This window comes from Globicephala melas, chromosome 15 (genome assembly GCF_963455315.2).
Source record: "Globicephala melas chromosome 15, mGloMel1.2, whole genome shotgun sequence".
NCBI classification, from domain to species: domain Eukaryota; kingdom Metazoa; phylum Chordata; class Mammalia; order Artiodactyla; family Delphinidae; genus Globicephala; species Globicephala melas.
Window position 1 is genome coordinate 8,688,200 of NC_083328.1, and position 19,028 is coordinate 8,707,227.

The following is a 19,028-nucleotide window of genomic DNA, read 5'->3' on the forward strand; positions in this document are numbered from 1 at the left end:
CCCCCAGCCGAGGCCATCCAGGCTTCTAAGCCCGACCCCAATCCTGAGACCTCCTCTCCTGTGTTCACTCACCTGCACGCTAGGTTGGTTTCTTTCCTCGCTTTTGCCCCCTGCAGACTCTCAGGGTCCCCTCTTACACAGCATCTGCCTGAACACCTGCCTCCCTAAATTTGCAATCACCTCTTCAGCAACGAATGACTTCCAGCCTCTCTTTGCCCACATTCCGTGACTGGGCACTCACTGCCTTTTCAGGCAGCCCATCCATCTGTGAAAGCTCTGATGGGCTTAAGTTTCCCTTTGAATGAGCGGACATCCATCCCCGTGTAATTTCCACCTTTTACAATATGAGTTAGTCTAATCCCCCGTAACAGAGATTACAGGCTTATTTTAAAGTAAGAATATCTATCCCAATTATTTCCCATGAATCTACCACCCACCTTTGCGGATAAACAAGGCAAGTAGAACATACCAACCCATTGCCTTGAAAACAGTAGGAACAACAAGATGAGGTGACAGTAGAAAGGGGCAGGAGGAAGGACAGGAGGTGGTGGAGGGAAAGATCGCTGACGTGGAGCCTCTGTCTTGCCACTTCCTCCCCAAGAGACACTGGCAGGACCTCAGCAGTTTTCACAGGAGTCCCCTTCAAGAAAAAGAATACGATTTTCCAGAACTTGTTTCTTTTGTTGAATAAATTCACAGTTGGATGGTTTGTAATGACAGAAAGGTAAAACTCACTTAGTGCATCTTCAGTGATCATTTCACATATATTACTGTTGTCAGCAAATGGGGATCTTGAAAGTTAAGCGACTTAGCTTCATGGAAATCTGCCTCTGACTCTGGGCCTCAGTTTCTCATCTGTAAAATGGGGGTGAACCTAGCCACCTTCCAAAGTGGGTCTGAGAATTAAACAAGCTAATGGGAGGGGAAATCATCTGTTGAGATATTATTATGTTCTCTGATTTCTAAAGATGAATGCTTGGAGTCTGGGTATGAGGGAAACTGGTTGATTGTTTCTATTGAGGCGGAGAGGGGCAGAAGTGAATCCCAGCTTAGCATTCTGCCTGGGGGAGACCACAGCTGGAGCTCTGGGGCAGAACCAGTAGAACCAGTGAGTTTGGAGGACAGCTCTCTAGAAAAAGCCAATGGAACAATCCCCTTGTCGCCCATCACTGTTTTTGGGTTTTGCTTTTCAGGCTTATTTTTCACAGGATTCTTTGCAAAATGGGCCTCAATGCAATTTCTTGGGTGAGGGGATTTGCCCACATTTGGGATCAGAGAGACTTTTCAACCCCAGAGGTAGCTCTCCGGGGCCTGTGAGAGACCCTTCGCTTCCAGTGGGTAGTGTCTCACAAGGAAGGAAAGCCTCTTGTGCGGAGCCAGGGGTATGATAACAGGATTATTTTAATCATTTTAGCAACACTGGCTCTGCCAAGTCTGCCAAGAGAAAAGGATGTGGTAGGTCAGGAAATTAAAACAACTCTGGCCTCATTCCCCAGAACGTGTTTTTCAAGAGGGATGAGTGTCTAGCAGGAGAAGGAAGGAGCCCTAGAAACTCCCTCCTCGCCTTGGGCTGCCCAGCCTGCACGTGGTCACTGGCCCTGCTTTGCAGAGGGTGCCTCCTTTGTCGAGGTCATCCTCCCCCCACCTTTATTTTTTATTTATTTATCTTTTTCGATCAATATTTATTGAGCACTTATTCCCCTTTATTTTTATTTTAAAAATATTTTTTCCTTCGGCCATGCCACGCAGCGTGCGGGATCTTAGTTTCTCGACTAGGGATTGAACCTGCGCCCCTTGCAGTGGAAGCGCGGAGATTTAACCGCTGGACCGCCAGGGAAGTTCCCTCCTCCCCTTTTTGAAAGGTCTCCAGAGAACACCCTAACTCCTGGCCTAAGCCGGGTACCTGGGGGCCCCCAGTTCCAGACACTGCTGGTGCCCACCTCCCAGAGAGTCCAGGAGCCTCCCAGGCTGCAAGTGGCACCCCCATCCATCTCTGTAGGGCTGCTTGCAAAGGAGACTCAGTCTCACTACCTACCCCTTCCTGGGTCTTCCAGAGCAGTGGCTTCCAAACTATTCGGCAGAGGAATCCCCCAGGTACCGTGCATGCCAAGGAGTCCCATTCAGGAGGCCAGGCGCCGGGCAGGTGCACATATCTGCATGCTGCTGGTGGTCCAGGAAGCACAGAGCTAGAGAAATTCGGGGTGGTTCTCCAGGGACTCAGCCCCACGCCCTTCACAGGCCAGTCCTCTGCCTCCCCAGCCGTGCAGCCTTGGGCATTCCACTCCCCTTCTCTCCGATAAAAATGCCTGCTCGGCCTGCCTCCGGGGAAGAGAGAAGATGACCATGAAGATCTGGGCCCCACAAGGCCCTGAAAAGTTATCCAAAGTCTCCAGTCCTTGGCCTGGAGGCCCAAGGCTGGAAGTCAGAAATGGCTGCAGGATGGGATGAGGGTGAGAGCAGATGGGGCGGAAGGTGGAGGAGGGCGGGCCACCCACACCCAGTCCCACCACGAACTTAAAGCAGAGATGGTCAGCCCTGAAGAGCCTTCAGGATCATCACAGGCACCCTCCCCATGGTACAGATGAGAAAACTCAGCCCAGAGAGGTTGAAGCACTTGCCCAAGGTCACAGAGTAAATGAATGGCAGGGCTGTGACTAGAGCCTTCGGTTCAGCATCCGTATGCAGGACGTTCCCTGCTGCACCCCTAGGTCTGGACACGGGTGGGGGGTAGGCCCCCCACCCCCAGACTGGGACAGGACAGAGGGCAGGGCAGAGCCCAGCCAGCGGCTCTGCATCCTCAACGCCTCCTGCCTTCAGCCGCTCTCACTCGCAGTTTTGGTTGACTTTCCAGGAGCAGGCAGCCTGCTCTCTGTCCTCCTTGCCCTGAACCTGGCTTCCCAGGAGGGCCAAGGAGGGGTGGAGCAGCAAGACTGCCACCTCCGGCGCTTAGCCTCTGGCCCCCTCCCCCTCCATCCTACCCTGCCCCATGCTGAGAAAGCACCTACCTGGGCAGCTGGAGGTGTGGGCGCCCTGGGCAGGGCCAACCACCTGGGGCAGGTCCTGGGCTGAGGACTGTCCTGCCTTCCCAGGGCTTGAGCCCATGGTGGCCTTTTATGGGACAGAGAGGTATGCCGTGAGGGATTAGGGGTGGAGCCTGGTGTATCTGTATCGTATCTGAGAAATGCCCCCCACCCCGCCCCCGCCAAGTGCCCCTGTGAGGAGCAGCTGAGGCTGGAGCTGATTCCCAGACAGCTTCTGCCCTGGCTGAGGCCCTGGCCCCTTACAAACAGCATAGAAGCCCCAACCAGCCAGGCCCGGGCTTCCTGGGGGGCTGGTCAGGGCCCCGGGGAGTGAGGCCCATTCGGGACACACACCCTCCCCTGCCCCCTGCGGTCCTGTCTTCGGGGGACTCAGACCTTTGCATCAGGGGCCAGACAGATATGACAATTCCCACATACTCTGGGAACCTGAACAAATTATGCCATCTCTGGGCCCAGTTTCTTCACTCTAAGATAGAAATAATAATACTCACTTCATAGGATTGACCCAGGACCTAGCACATAGCTACTCAATCACTATTTGAAGGAATGAATGAATGAATAGAAAGATGACTAGGTTGGGAGGGGTCTGGAGGCCCATCCCTAGCAACTTTATCTCCTCAACCTCTCACCTTGCTTGATGTAAACATGCCGAAGTCTCTCCCCATTTCCCAGCTCCATCCATAGCTGTCCCCCACATCCTCTCATGGCCAGGCTGTGACTCCCTCTCGCTCTGGCTGGCTGCCTCCCAATAGCCCCTGTGCCCAGGTGGTTTCCCTGACGGCAACTGGCTTAGGAGTGACACATGACCTGGCTCTGGCCAATGAAGCAGGAGGGGAGGTCTTTTGGGAGGCTGCAGGGAGGGAGTTCCTGGCTCCCAAGAGAAAGATACTAGAGGAAATGGCCCCTTTCTGCCTCCGGATATAGTCATGTCCACTGGTGACATAGGAACTCGTGCAGCCTTCTTATGGCCATGAGGGGAACTGGCCCGAGGACAAAGCCAATGATGGGGATCGTAGAGCAGAGAGTTCCTGAACTGCTGGTCATACCACACCAACTGCCCACCTGCCTCTGGACTTCTCTCTGTGTGGGATAACGAAGGTCCTCATTTGTTAAGCCAATTTGAGTTGGGTTTTCTTACTCACAGCTAAACGTGTCCTGTCTGATCTTCTCTCCAGCCCCTACCTGCATCATTCCCAGCACTAGTCAGCAGATGTGCCCAGTCCTGGGCTTTGTTGTAAGGACCCTGAGATGAGCCAGACTCTGTGCCTCCCCTGGGGAAGCTCATAGTTGTGAAGGGAGAGCCTGGCAGGTAATTATCAATAGATGGTTGCAAGCTTGTGAGCAGAGGCTGAGGGTATCTGGGGAGGGACAGACTAACTGTCCCGGGCAGTTAGAGAAGGGTTATGGGATATGGGTTTTGAAGGATGCCTAGGGGTTTTACAGACAGACAAAAAGAATGTGTTCCAGGCAGAGCTAACAAGGTCAATGAAGGGGTACAACTTTGCTTAGAGAACATTGGTGAAGCTCAAGTTAGGTCCATCGAGGAGTGGTGAGCAGAGGCTGAGTGTCTCGCCCAGGAATCTGTGTATCCTGGGGAGCCAACAAAAGTTTTATGCAATATGTACATTTTGGATTAGAAGAGCCTGAGTGTTCAGGATCGAAGTGACAAGGATCTTACCTGGGTGGGAACAGAGGAGAGAAATGGGGAAACTGGTGAAAGAGGTATTGTAGAGGCCCAATCCTGGGCTTTGGTGACTGAAGGAGAGAGTGAGGGTGAAGGGGGAGGGGAACGTGATGGCCAGATTCCTGGTATACGAGGGAGAAGGGGTGGTTGTATAAATCTTGGAGCAGGGGACTGTGGTAGCCAGTCTCCAGGATGGCCCCCAATGATCCAGTGTCCTGATATTCACGTCATCGTGTAGTCCCCACCTACACTGTACCAGGACTGGCCTACGTGACCAGTAGAATATGCAGAAAGAATGATTTGTGACTCCCAAAACTGGATCATAAAAGACATCATAGCTTCTGCCTTACTCTCTCTTCCATCACCAGCTCTGGGGGAAAAGCCAGCCGGCACATTGTGGGTACGTTCAAGCAGCCTCATGGAGAGACCTGTGTGCTACGGGATGGAGCACTCTGCCAACAGCCAGCAAGGCACTGGGCTCTCCCACCAACAGCCATATGAGTGGGAAATGGAAACAGATCCTCCAGCCCCAGTCAAACCTTCAGATGACACCTTGGCTATAACCTCAAGAGAGGCCTTGAGCAGAACCGCACTGTGAAGTTGCTCCCAAATTTCTGACCCACAAAAATTGTGAGATAATAAATATTTGTTATTTTAAGCTGCTAGATCTGGGAGTAATTTGTTATACAGCAATAGATAATATTGGGACTTAAGCCATCGAGATCTTATTTTCCTACCTGTCCTTCCTAGAGTGAGGGAAGACTATTATTATCAGTGGGAGAGGCACTCCCCAGCCCACATGGTCCACGCCTTCATCCACCTCTCTTTACAGCTTACAGACTATTTTTGCATGAGCAAACCTTTCACTGTGGCAACCAACCCCAGGAGGTAGTTATAATCCCTGTTTTACAGAGGGGGAAACTGAGGCTCAGAGAGTTGGAGTGACTTGCTGAAGATTATACAGGTTGTCAGTGGCAGGGCTTGGACCAGAACCAGGTCTGTTCCCAGGCTCTGAGCGGATCCACATCCTACCTGATGTAAAACAAAGAATGTTGCCCACCATCCAGTTCTTCAAGGATCAAGTCATTAGCCACTGCAGTCGCTGACCTACAGTGCAGCCCAAAAGGAATTCAACACCAAGAACAGGATGAGGCACTCTGTTCTTTGAAAAAACAGGCCACTTAGATAGTTAGATACATCTCAGGAAGAATTTTAATGGACCCAGATTCTTGCACGTTCCCAGACATAGAAAAAGCACTAAAACCATTAACTGAGATACCTGTTTCTTGTGACTAGCAGTGACCTTTTACCAAAAGGTATACTTGATTGTATGTATTCTGCAGCCGAAATCATATATACATGTATCCTGGCTTCTTCCCCACTACCCATTCAGAGCAGTCTCCTCAAAACTACTGAGAGGCTGTTTCCCGGGCTATAGTCTTCAGTAAGCCCCCTGAATAAAAACTGAAACTTACAACTCTTAGGTTGTGTGTTTTTCTTTTGGTCAACAGTGAGCACACAGTAGGCCCTCAGCACAGCCTGGGACCTGACTGGCCAGGTGAAAAGGCTGGAGAGCCCAGCCCCAGGAGCCTGCGCTGAGGGAGTTGCTCCAGCCTCCCAGGACATTTCCAGGATGGTGGCTCTGTTAGTGGTAGCCCTGGCATTTACAATGATCTTGGAAGGCCTGCCTGGGTCAGATGGCAACCCCTGTATTATTAGGTGGCTCTTCAAGGAACCCAGCTTCCTCTCCTTTCTGAGACTCAGCTCCAGGCCTAGGAGCCCTTGAGGCCAGGGACTGAGGGGCTGGTCGCACCCTTTGAGAACCGCATGAGCAATGAAGGAGTCAGGGAGGGAGCCCAGGAGCATCCTTAGCTGGGGCTGAAGGCAGCTGGCACTGCATCCCTTGCCTTGGCCTCAAGTTCCACATTTCATCACGGAGCCCTTTATTTTACACCAGATGGGGGGCCGTGAAGAAAGAACCCTCAAGGGACTGGCCGGTACACAGGGAGACAGGCAGACACCCGGCAGCCTGACAAGCAGGACAGAGGATGCTGTGGGTTGTATGAGAGGCCCTGGAGTGGGAGAAGCAGGGTGGACCCGACACCAACTCGTCAGTACTTCCAACCCACAGGCCAGTGTGGGGAGGGCTCCGTGCTTGCCTCTGCCAGGGGACATGAAGGGCTTGGTCTCAGCACTGCCCTTCTGGAAAGTCTGATCCATTGTTCCCAACATCTCCATATATCCCACTGGTCCTCCTGGTAATGGCTGTTACTCACAGTGGGGCTTCTCTCCAGCCTCACTCTTACACATTCTGCAGCCAGAGAGCCGGTGAGGCTCCCAGAGTCATCTCATCCCATTTTGTCCAAGCTCTGGCCCCAGGAATAGCCTCTCCCCTTGTGGATAAGGCCCTGCCACCCACGCCCACTGAAGAGCCCCTGAACACAGGTGAGGGTGCTTTATGGAAAATAGCCCTAAGTAGATTTAGCAAATAAAAATACAGGCTACTCAGTTAAATGTGAATTTTAGATAAACAATAAATAGCTTTTAGTATATCACAAATATTACAAGGGACTTACTTATACTTAAAAATTATTCATGATTTATCGGAAATTCAGTTTAACTGAGTATCCTGTATTTTACCTGGCAACTCTAGTACTAAGACTCTGAAGTTACTGCTGTTTCCACCTCCACCTGGGAGTGGCCTTGGTCCTCAGAAATCTTAAGTTAATGGACCCTTACTGGGCCCCGACTCACTGCCAAACACCCTGCTAAATTGGAAGGCCCTGAAGACAAATGGGGCAGGATCCCTTCTCTCAAGTAGGGAAAGGAGACATGCAACCAAATAAATTGTAAAGTACTGGCTATTAGGGAGGCACTCAGCTGCCAGCAACCGAAAACCCAATCAACAATGGCTTAAATGAAGAAGGCTTTGTTTCTCACACAAAACAAGAAGTCCAAGTATGTCTGCTGCTAGCTTTGGCTCAGCAGTTCAATAGTATCAGAACCAAGATTTCTGTAATGTCCTTGACTTTTCCCTCATGGCCTCAAGATGGCTGCCATGGCTCCAGGCATCATATCTGTGTTCAAGATGGAATAAAGAGTGGAAGGCAAAGGTTTTCCAACCCTGCCTTCTGCAATAGATTTATATTCATGTCTTATTGGGCAGAACTGGGTCATACGGCCACCTCTAACTGCAAGGGAGGCTGGAAAAGTAGACCATAGGATTATCATAATCAGATTAGATCCATCCCAATGTACTGCTGGGGCTGGGACCATTGCTTCCCCGCAGGAAGATGAGGGGAGAGGGCATTGGGCAGGCCCAACTGGTCTGCCATGTGTTCCAACAGAGGTTTGCACTAAGTGCTAAGGGAACACCCAAGGATGTAGTGACATGCTCTACCAGAGGGGTGGTAGTCAGGGAAGGCTTCATGGAGGAGATGGCTTTTGAGCTGAGACTTGTGGGATCATTGGGCATTTGCCAGGACGAGAAGGGAATTCCAGGCAGGGAGGACAGTGCAAATAACTGCAAGGTAGTCACGGTGACTGCTGCGGCCAGGGGTGGGTGGAGCTCTCAGTGAGGCCATCCTGAAGGGTCTTGATGGCCATACTAAGAAGTTTGTGCTTTACCCCAAGAACAGTTTTCTGTCATCTTACTCAATGTCTCAGCGGCATTTGGCCCTTTTGAATGCCCCTCCACCCTCGCCTTCTGTGGCTTGTGACCCTCTGATGCTCTCTTCCTCATGTCCTGCTCAGGGTCCTCTGTGAACTCCTGCTCCTCTACCTGGCCAGCCAGGGTCCTCAGTTTAAACCCCCCACTGAACCATGTTCATTTACCCCAGAGCACTTGCCGCGATTGGTAATTAGATATTCATTTGTGTGGCTGTGTGATTACTGGCTTTCTCCCCTCCAGCCTGTAAGCTGATCCTGTGCACCCGCGCCTGGCACATAGCAGACCCTTCCTAAACATCTGTTGAATGAGCTGACGAACAAAGGGTAACGTGTGTGATGGCGGGGGGGGGGGGGGGGGGGAGGAGGGGAGGGGGAGGGGGAGGGGGAGGGGGGAGGGGGAGGGGCGGCATCAAAGGGGTGAAAGCTGGGAAGAGCTGTGGCTTGTTTCCTTGTGTTCTGGTCACTCCATTGTCCACTGATCAGAGGGGACAGGAATGGGGGATGAGGTACAGGCAGGCTGGAAAGGGGAGACCAGATAGGATACTTTCGGGTCTTTGGTTCTGCCTCGAGGACCCCAGACCAGTACGGGTGGGCCCCCAATGAGGCAAAAAGAGATCTGATTCCCCCCTGGTGTTTCTCATCTCTGGGCATCTGGCTTCTTCCTTGCAGGAAGAGGATGGTAACACGCAGCCGCCCCCTCCCCGGCCAGCTTGGGGCAAAGGCGGCCGAGAAAGGGACAGCATGGTTTTCGAGTGGGCCTTCTTCCTGTGTACAAAGCTTTCTCACTGCACCGGCGGGTCCAGGGTGGGGCCCACTCTCCATCCTCAGAGACCCAGCAATTCCCAGCAAAGCCCTGAACAAGGGACCAGAGCCTGAAGAAGGGTGGCACCTTGCAGCTGTGTTTGCTTCCGAGCAGTGATCCAGACCCCAGGAGAGGTGAGGTCTGTTGACACCACTGCCCCCATTACCTACCACCCTCCCAGAGCCCTCAGGGAGTACGGCCCGCAAAGGATGACTCGGGTGTCGTTGTCCCAGCGGGGGTTGGAAAAGAGTTTCCAGGCACAAGGCAGAATGTAAGGAAGATAGAGTTTATTAAAGAGAGGGGTCGCTGCAAGAACAGCGGGCCGACTTTCTGGTAGCCAGGGAAGGTCGACAGTGAGCATGGGTTGCTGGTCTGGCTTTATACCCGGGGGACCTGCAAGTCATCTGCTGACTGGGCAGAGTATGTATACTTTCAGTGTGCTGAGCGGGAGAAAAACATGGCAAATGTCTTTCCTTATATGGGATGGGAAAGGGACAGGGCATGCTGCTGGGGAGGGCTCTGGGACATGGCAGTGGTCACACTGTGACACAGTGATAGGAGTCCTGGAAATCTTTGTTCAGGCAATACTGGCCCCTTGAGTTTATCTTGTTCTTTGTCTTTGGAGCACACCACATCGGGTGTAGGGCGGGGAGGGAGGAGAGGAGAGACAGCCTGGCTCTAGGTGTAGTTCACACAGTAGGGAATAGACAGAAGCTGAGCATTATGTGGACGAGGCCCAGGTAGACTGTGATCTGCCCCAATTCTGCCCAAATTCTCAGAGAGTCAATGGTCTTCAGGACCCTACAGCACATCAAATTCAGCCTTCACAGCACCCCTTGTCTGCTCACCTCGGTGACGGGACCTCACCGTCTTCCAAGGCAGCCGCTTCATCCTCAGCTGGGCCCCCCTGGCCGCTGTACCAGTCCACGCAGCTCCCAGAGCAGGCTCCGCGGTGGGCAACGTGACCTTCGTTTTGCAGTTGAGTGACCTGAACTGGGAGGCCAAGGGCACACAGTGAAGCCGGCCTCCTGATGGCCATGCCGGTGCCCCCCACACCCGAGAGAACGGGCAGCACCCCTGTGGTCCCTCCCTCTCCAGAGCTCAGCCCCGCCTGGGCAGCCCCTCCTCCACCTCTCCCAACAGAAGACACACACACACTTCCAGCACCAAGTTCTGCTGCGGAAGGAGCAGACACCCTGGCCTACCTTTCTGGTTCTCCCTGTCCTGTACTAGAAGCTGGCCCTTTGCCTTCCACAGGCTTGCGAGGAACCTTCTGGACTTCTCCCCAGGACTTTTCCTTTTGTCTCTCTGTGTCCCCATCTGGGCGCAGCCCTATCCACTCTAAGGGGGAGCACAGCTAGGCTCTCGCTGCAGAGGAGGGGTGAGACCAGGAGGGGCCCGCGGACCCGCAAGAGAGGCTCAGCAGGCTGGGCACCGGCCAGGAATTGTGTCCCCAGCTGATGACGACACTCCCAGCGCCGCCACGTTGCAGCCGAGCGGACCTCGGCTGTACCCAGCGGGCTGGCACGGACGTTAGAACCCAGAGCTTTGGCATCTGTCTCCTGGGTTCAATCCTCGCTTCTTAATGGTATGATTTGTGATGATTTACTTTACTTCTCTGCGTGTCGGTTTTACTATATGACGACAGCGATGAGTCATTCCTACCTCATAGGATCGTTGCAATGATTAAACGAGTTACTACCTTTATCCAGCAAATATTTGTTGAGTGCCTGCCGTGTGCCAGGACTGGCAGAACAAGAACAGTTCTGGGCACGGGGGATAACGCTGTGAATGAAACCAAGGCTCTGATCTCATGGAACTTAATTTTTTGTTGTTGTTGTTTTTTGGCTATGTTGCACAGCTTACGGGATCTTAGTTCCCCAACCAGAGATGGAACCCACGCCCTTGGCAGTGAAAGCACAGAGTCCTAACCACTGGACCACCAGAGAAGTCCCTCATGGAACTTTATATATATGTTGGGAAGGGGTTCTGTGCAAGGGAGGGGCTCCTGAGCAGGCGAGGGGAGGGAGTTCTCTGACGGGGTGGCGGAGAGAGTTTCTGTGAGGGGAAGGGGGAGAGTGGGCTCCATGCAGGGGAGGGGTTCATGGAAGAATCTGGTCCCCCACCCCATTCACACGCATACACACATGTACACAAATGCACACAGAAACACGCGTACATGCAGACGCATGCCTGCACATACACACACACAGAGCTCTGAGAAGACCCAGGTCCGTTCTGCCACATCCAGCAGGCATTGTGGCCACCCTCTCTGCAAGCCCCCTTCCTGGCTGTGAGCAGGGCAGGATCAGTGGGCTGAAGACCTGGGTGCTCAGCAAGACTCTGCTTTTACTGGCCAAGTGGCTTCCTTCCCAGAGCCTCGATGTGCTCATCCATAAAATGGGAGTGAGAGTCCCTGCCTCCCAGTGTGGGGTGCCAGGCTCAGGGGCCCTGCAGGGTGGTGGGGGGAAAAGAAGCCGGGTCTCACCATCCTCTGCCCTCATTCTGACCTAGCTCAGCCTCTCGGGACAGGTGAAGGGGGGTGGGCCGGCTTCCGAAGGCTGGAGAGGGCTGGAACTGTTACCTAATACCACCCGGAGCCTCCCAGTGAAAGTCGGAACCTGACCCCATCAGACCTTGGTTCTCAGGAAAACTGACCCTCTCCCAGGTGCAGAATGGCCTGGCACCCTTGAGAAGGGAGGGGTCAAGGCCCTACGGAGAGACCCGGGCTTCTTCCATCAGGACTTGGGACTGCAGCATGAAGGCTTAAGGCTAGACTCCAAGCAGAGAGTTCCACCTCAAACATCCCAGAGGGCTGGCTGAACACCAAGGGGGACTGAGCCACACTGACTGGAGAGGACTGGGTGGAGGCCGACGCAGGGCAGGGCAGGACCCGGGCAGTTTTCACTCATGGGAGAAAGTCTCTGGGGATGAATGGGATGCTGGGGTGTGGGATTTGCCTCTACTCCCTGTGCAGCCCTGGGAAAGGGTTCTTTCCTCTCAGGACCAGAGGGGATCTAAGGGCCTTTCCCGCACAGCCATCAGTGCCCCTAGGCCGAACCAGCCTGGGAAAGGACCTTTTCCACTGGAGAAATGTCTAATAGGCAGTGTCACCCGCACCTTCAAACTTACCCACCTGCTCCCACGTTGAACACACACAACGATGCATCCACCTTCCAGCTGCCCAAGCCGCCATACTCATACACACACTCCGTTGCTCCTCCGCCCATCCCTGGGTTCCTCCAGGGAAGGAAGAGTGACGGGGACGGGATGCTGCTACTGGGGCTACCGCCCGCTCCCTCAGGCCCCAGGGGAGGTCCTGGTCTCTCCTGTCCCTCCTCACATCCCAGATAAGGAGAAGGGATACTGGGTTAGCAGGATTTGACACCTGCAGTTGAGGCCAGCTGATTTCTCGAGGGACGTGGGCTCGGGGCTGTCCCAGCAGCCACGGCCAGGATGGCGGAGAGTTTGCCTCACCCTGGCAGAGCCCTCAGGAAGTGAGGCTGAAAAACCCTCCTTTTCTCCACTTGCCCACTTCCTCAGACAGCGGAGAGGGGAGGAACTGGGGGCAGGTGGGATCTGGGGAGTGGGACACCTGGGCTCCATCCTTCCATGTGGGGAGTTCAGCTCTGCCCTACCTCACCTGTAATGGCAGGTAACACTTCTGTGCACCTGGAGCCCTGGGAGTTAACAGAAGAGGGACCACAGCTGGGAGTGAACAACAAAGAACAGACGAGAAGGCTCAGGGGTTTTAGATTTCTTCTCTGCCAGCCACAGGAATGCCCAGACGGCGTGGGGGGTGGGACGGGGGAGGGGCCGCCCCATCACATGGCCAGGGAGATCCCGAGAGCCGGCTTCGGCAGACAGCTCAGGCACATGGAAGGGCCAGCTCTGCCCACACTTAAATGTCCTCCTCCAGCCCCGTGAGCCCTGGGTACACGAGGAAGGCAGGGGCAGCCCCAGGGGAGAAGCCCGGCTTCAGCCACGTGAATGTGTGCAGCTCCCTTCAGACCCCCACACAGTCACCCGAGCAGGGAAACCCACGGAGGTTTCCACCACCCACAGGATCCAGTCCAGACTCCTTAGGCTGGCCCTCAGGGCCCTTCTCACCCTGGCCACCACGGCCTCTCCACATCGATCTCTCGGTGCTGGCCCCATGGGCCCTTCCATACCACACTTTCTGGGCTGGCCAAGTATCTGGTCCCAGGCTGTCCTCTCCTCCTGGAATGTCCTTCTCCACATTCTCTTCTGGGGAGTCCTGCCCTCCAGGCCAGGTTCGGGGATCACCTCCTCTGGGACACCTTCCCTGGGTGCTGTAGGGCTGGCTGCTCCCTTGTCTGTGCTCTGCCAGGGGTGAGCAGATGTCTCTCCCAGAGCTGGGGCCTCCCGGGGTTACTGTGGTTTCTGTCTCCCTCATCAGACCTCGATGGGAGGGGACCGTGGTCCTCTTTGTGCCCCAGCCCCTGGGATGAGGCCCAGGATGTAGCAGATGCTCAGTAATTATTTGGTAAGGGAATGAATGAATGAATGAATGAAACAAATGAGTGAGGGTGGGCACTGTGAAGGCTCAGGCTCCCAGGATCTATGGCCCTTGACAATGAGCTCTCTGTGGGCCAGGTGGACAGGTCATCTGGGCTCAGAGAACCAAGCCGTGAGCATGGGTGTGGCCTCCCCAGCCCAGGATGCCCACATGCAGATTCCCAGGGCAACCAGCATCGATTGAGCGCGTACGGTGTGCATCACCCCAGGCCATTCTCCTCCATGCTCCACCCTTCCCACCTGGCCCTCTGCTCTTGTCCCTCTGTCCACCTGGAATGCTTGCACCCTGATCCTCTCATGGCTGCTCCTTGGATTCCATCAAGTCTCAGCAGAAAAGTCACCTCCTCCAGGAGGCCTTCCCTGATCTAAGGTTACCCCTCTCTATGCCTCATTGTCCTGTCTTAATGCTCTGCACCACCCTATCACTAGCTACTATTTTCTGTTTATTTTGTTTGCTAATTGTCTTTCTCTCCCTCCCTGTCCCTGACACACAGATTATTAAACTCTTTGAAGGCAGGCGTTTGGCTACCTTGCTCTCTGCTGCATCTCCACACCTGGAATAGAGCCTGGCACCTAGTAGGTACTCAGTAGATGTTCAGTGAATGAGTGAATGCAGACTTTGGGGATGAGAGCCCAAGCCAGACAGCTCCCGTTTTCACGGAGTCTGAGGTGCAATACACAGGCACCTGCTTGGAGAAGGCCACCTGAATTGGTGCAATTTGCCACAGTTGATAAAAGCCTTTCCCCCACCCCTCGAAGCTGCATTCACATCATGTCAGGTGCCTCTGACAACCTCCCTGAAGATAGGGATGACTGTTTCCACTTGGCAGGTGAGGGAAGGAAGCTCAGGTGAGGATGCGTGCCTTGCCCCCAGGTCAAACACTAGAAAGAAGCATGGTTTGAACCCCCCTCCCTCTTTATTACCTATATAATCTCCCTGTGTGGCGCAGGCAAGTCTCCCTGAGCTCAGGGAAGGCAGGTGACTTGCCCAAGGCCTCATAGCCAGGAGAGGCAGCTGGAGCCTGGAGGCCCCCCTCTGCCTTCTGATCAGAGCTCCTTCCTTGGGCTCAATTTATAATTCCAGCTCTCCCTTCCCTCTCCCTGGGGCCCGGGGCTGAAGTCTATATTCTTCAGAATCTGGGTTCTAGCACCATCTCTTTCCAAGGCCTCAAGCAGTCTCTGCCTCGTGACCTCGTGACCGCAAAATCACACGGCCCTAAATGGCACACCCACTCGCACCCCTGCCTGCAGTCCACCTCCCTCTTCCGGCCTCCCTATTTCCAGTAGGGACTCAGTCACCTGAGTTCAAAATGTCATTTCTCTTCTACTCACCTCCCCCCGTTCCTTGCCACCGAATGAGCACAGGATGTTGTGGAACTGACCACGTTGTTGGTGGAGAGATGGCGAGGGGCGGGGTCCGGGGGCCCGGGTAGGGGTGGGGGAGCCGGCTGTGATGGGCTCCTGGGATTCTGAGCGGGATGGTGATGTACTGAATGTAGCCGTCTGGGGAGACGACCTTGCCCGTATTAGCTTCCTAGGGCCTGTAACAAAATGCCCCAAACTGGGTGGCTTCAAACAACAGACATTTTTCTTTCACAGTTCTGGAGACTGGAAGTCCAAAATCAAGGTGTCCAGGGGGCCATGCTTCCCCTGAATGCTCTAGGAAGGAACACTTTCTCCCATCTTCTCAGCTTCTGGTGGCTTCCAGTGATCTTTGACGCCCCCTGGCTGATAGACAAATCCACCCCCTCTCCGCCTCCGTCTTCACACGGCTGTCTTCTCCCTGTGGGTCTCTGTGTCCCTGTGTCTTTACGTGGCCTTCTTATAAGGACAACAGTCGTTGGGTTTAGGACCCGCCTGAATCCAGTATGGCCTCATCTTAACTAATTACATCTGCAAAGACCCTATTTCCAAATGATGTCACATTCACAGGTACCGAGGTTAGGACTTCAACATATTTTGGTGGGGAGGACACATTACAACCCATGACCCTAACCAAAGGGTGCGCAACGGAGTGGGAGGCCCTGCGGATGACTGAAGTTGGGCTGGGAGGCTGCTGCCCCCGATGGGGCAGGGCCGAGGTGTGAGCCCTGGGGAGGGGCGATCGCTCTCCAAGCTGCGCTCCGGGGTGCAGCGCAGGTGGTGGGCTCGCTGCTGTGGCCACGTGTGTGGGTGCTGTGGGGCGCCACCTTGCTGGGGGCTTTCCTCGTCACCCTGACCCACTTCTTCCCAGGTGAGGCCCAGCGAGGCCTGGCCACTGCAGAGGGTAAGGGGGCAAGGGGCCGCACTGGGGTTCGTGGGGGGGAGCGTTTCTCCTGTGCCCTAAAAGCCTCCCCCGAAATCTCCCTTCAGAAGGATGAGTGTACGGGGGTGTGGTCCCGGCGAGGGGAGCTAGACGTGGGGATGGTAAGCTTTTTTTTTTTTTGCGGCTTGCGGGATCTTAGTCCCCCAACCAGGGATTGAACCCAGGCCTGTGGCAGTGTAAGCACCAAGTCCTAACCACTGGACCGCCAGGGAATCCCCTAGAGGTGCGGATGAGATTGCAGGAGAGGTGGAGGTCCGTCCCGTCCAGCCCTGGTAGGGGCGGGTGGGGACTCTCTGCTCTCCTCTCCCCAGGGAGACCCCAGGCTGCAGATGAGGCTGGGAAGGGGTCCTGCGTGTCCTGCCTCCATGGCCTGGCCCAGCCTGATGGGAGAAGGGGTCTCACCTGCTCTTCTGAGCGTCTGATCTCTCCGGAGAGGTGCCACTGTCCTGGAAGGGTTCGGAGAGCTCTCGTACACCGAGGCCACCCCGCCTCGGCAGCAGAGTCTGACTGAAGGGGGCTTCAGGACACCCTGTGAGGACCGAGACCCCCTGCCACCACTCCTGGCGTCAGCACAGCCGAGTGGGCTCAGCTGGGCCAGGTGAGAGCCGCTGCCTGGGCCTGCCTGTGATCCCAGCTGCCCGCCAGCCCATTCCACCCACCGACCAGAACAGCGGAGCAAACAGGAGTGAGGAGACCCGGGTTCGGTGCTGGCCCTGTCATGGATTCACTGGGTGTCCTTAGCCAGGAAACTTCCCCTCTCTGGGCCTCACGTTCCCAAGTGCAATGTGAGGGCTGGACTGCGGATCTTTTCCAGGGTTACCTCAATGTCAGAGGAGCCTAACCCACAGGAATGGCTTTGATGGTGGAATTCCGGGCAGTGTGTGATGGGCGCTTGGAAGGGAGGTTCAGCCCGCTGGGCTTTTCCTGCTGCCCTGCTGCTAAAGATTTCACTCATCTCCAGAAGCTTCCTGCCAGCTGTCTGGTCATCTCACGTCGTGCCAGCAGCAGTCTGTTTGGGGAAAGCAGGAGGGTGGTGGGAGATGAGATTGGGGAGGGAGGCTAGGGTCACGTCAGGTAAGGTCGAGGAGGGGGGGTTAGGGGTTCCCACCCAAGGGCTTGCCTTGCTCTGTGACGTGTCAGGTGCACATGCATGTATGTACAGCATGTACTGGGGCACAGACCAGCCTATGCACAATTTTGTGCGTGTACGTGTGCGAATACACATAGGTGTGTGACTTAACCACATATGTGTGCATTTTTGTGGGTGGGTACCTACCTATTTGAACTTGAATTTATGTGTGGGTAAGGGCCCAGGTTTGTGAGTTCCAAGTGTCGTGTCCGTGTTTACACGTGCCTGTGTTGGTATGTGTGTGTGTTTGTGTGTGTGTGTATTTGTGTGGGCCCTCTGTGTCCCAACTGCCCCAGGCCCTGGGAAGGCCTGAGCTGTCCCAGTGTCGCCTCTATGGGTAGCCCACCTGATCCTTGGCTCTGGGGGTGCTGAAGACGGCCCCCAGGAGGAGTTCCGTTAAGGAAGCAGCCTTGGGATGTGACTTGGACAGGCAAGCTTTCTTGGCGAGGGGCTCCAGGCTCAAAACAGAGCAAGATCCTGGGTGGCCTGGGATCTGGAGATGGTGTGGAGGCGCCTCAGGAGCCGAGCTTTGGGTCCAGGTGGGGGGACGCGGCTCCTGCAGCTGGCGGTTGTCCAGGCACAGATGGGCAGAGCAGAGGCCAGGGAGCATCCTGGGATGCAGACTAGAGGAGGTGCCCCGCGGGTCTCAGGAGTCCAAGGTCCAGTACCCAACTCCGAGGCCAGCTCTGCCCTTCCCCAGTCCCCTCATTCCACGCTTGGGGGAACCTCATCCTACAGGATTGTCCTGCCTCCACCCCTACCCGGGGCCCTCCCCCATCCCACCACCTGAGGGCGAGCGGGCACCTTCAGGCAGGGCAGGAGCTCTGGACTTCGGATGGGAGAGCTGTGCACACGCTCTCAGCTCGGCCACACGCTTGGTGTGACCCCGGAAAGTCACTTTGCGTTCTAGGCTGTTTCTGCCTGTCCCACCCCTCGGCCAGGGCCTCAGGACGGGCTCTCATCACGTCCAACTCTTTCCTACCTGCCCTCCCAGCCTCCGGGCTCACGTCTCCACCCTGCCTACTGGATCCCCGCCTTCCTGTCTTGGCTCACACCGTCACCCTGCGTCCTCCGGGCCCTGCCCTTGCTGGGTAACTCTCTCCTCCTGGAAGTCTCCTCTCTGACACCCTCGCCGCAAGGTGGGCTCACCTCACCTCTGCACCTGGCTGCTCTCTCTCACTCCATAGAGCACGTCTCCCTTAATGGACTGTGAGTGCATTGAAGGCTCAACTCGTTCTTCTCCATCTTCACGTCCCCAGAGCCAAGCACAGGCCTGGAACTCAGCAGTTGCTCACAAAGCATTTGTTAAATGGAAGAATGAAGGAGCAGGTGTGTGAAGGAGGGACGCCTCGCAGGGCAGGGCGGCCATGCCTCTCAAGGCCCTTAACTTGAGTCGCGGTTAACCACAAAGCTGGTTCCCTCCCGGGAGGGGCCTCCTCAGAGGACGGGAGCGATCCCTCTTCCTCCTGTTCCCCCAGTGCCGGCCCCAGGGAAGGTTTCAGAGGCAGCCAAGGGGCTGCTTCTCTGCTGCCCCCTGCTGACGAAAAAGGGGAAACTGGATGAAGTCTGGAAGCTTCTCTGGCTACAGTGGCTCCCTCCTGGCCTGGGGATAAGAGAGAGGTTTCTGGTGCGCGGGGAATAATGGCCTTCCCTTTGCCAAACGTGCTGTATTCTTCATCCTCCTAACAGCCAGTGGTTAGGGTCTTCCTCTTTCCCTCCCTCCAAAGTCACCCCTTCGCCCCCGTGGAAGGGTGTGTGCTGGGTATCCGAGACCGACCCCCAGCTCTCCAGGCTGGTCTGGGCGCCTCCTGGGAGCGCCTGAACAGCGTTGCTGAATTACAGTTCTTTAATCATCCACT

At 55.2% G+C, this 19,028-nt stretch overlaps 1 protein-coding gene across 3 annotated transcripts in view; it reads right to left on the reverse strand.

The window, feature by feature from the left end:
- POR (cytochrome p450 oxidoreductase) overlaps window positions 1–10,642 on the reverse strand; it is a 75,580-nt gene extending 64,938 nt beyond the window's left edge. Inside the window, exons 1-2 of one of the 3 annotated variants that reach the window (XM_060285181.2) lie at window positions 10,402–10,642; window positions 10,045–10,189 (exon numbers count right to left, since the gene is read on the reverse strand). In XM_060285181.2, coding sequence (XP_060141164.1) covers window positions 10,045–10,189; window positions 10,402–10,516 — 260 coding nt within the window. In that variant the 5' untranslated portion in view covers window positions 10,517–10,642. Of the gene's footprint in view, window positions 1–469; window positions 641–2,035; window positions 2,622–10,044; window positions 10,190–10,401 lie in introns of those variants that run through there. The other 2 variants (XM_060285180.2, XM_060285182.2) reach the window with 2 other exon arrangements.
- Between the last annotated feature and the right edge of the window lie 8,386 nt (window positions 10,643–19,028).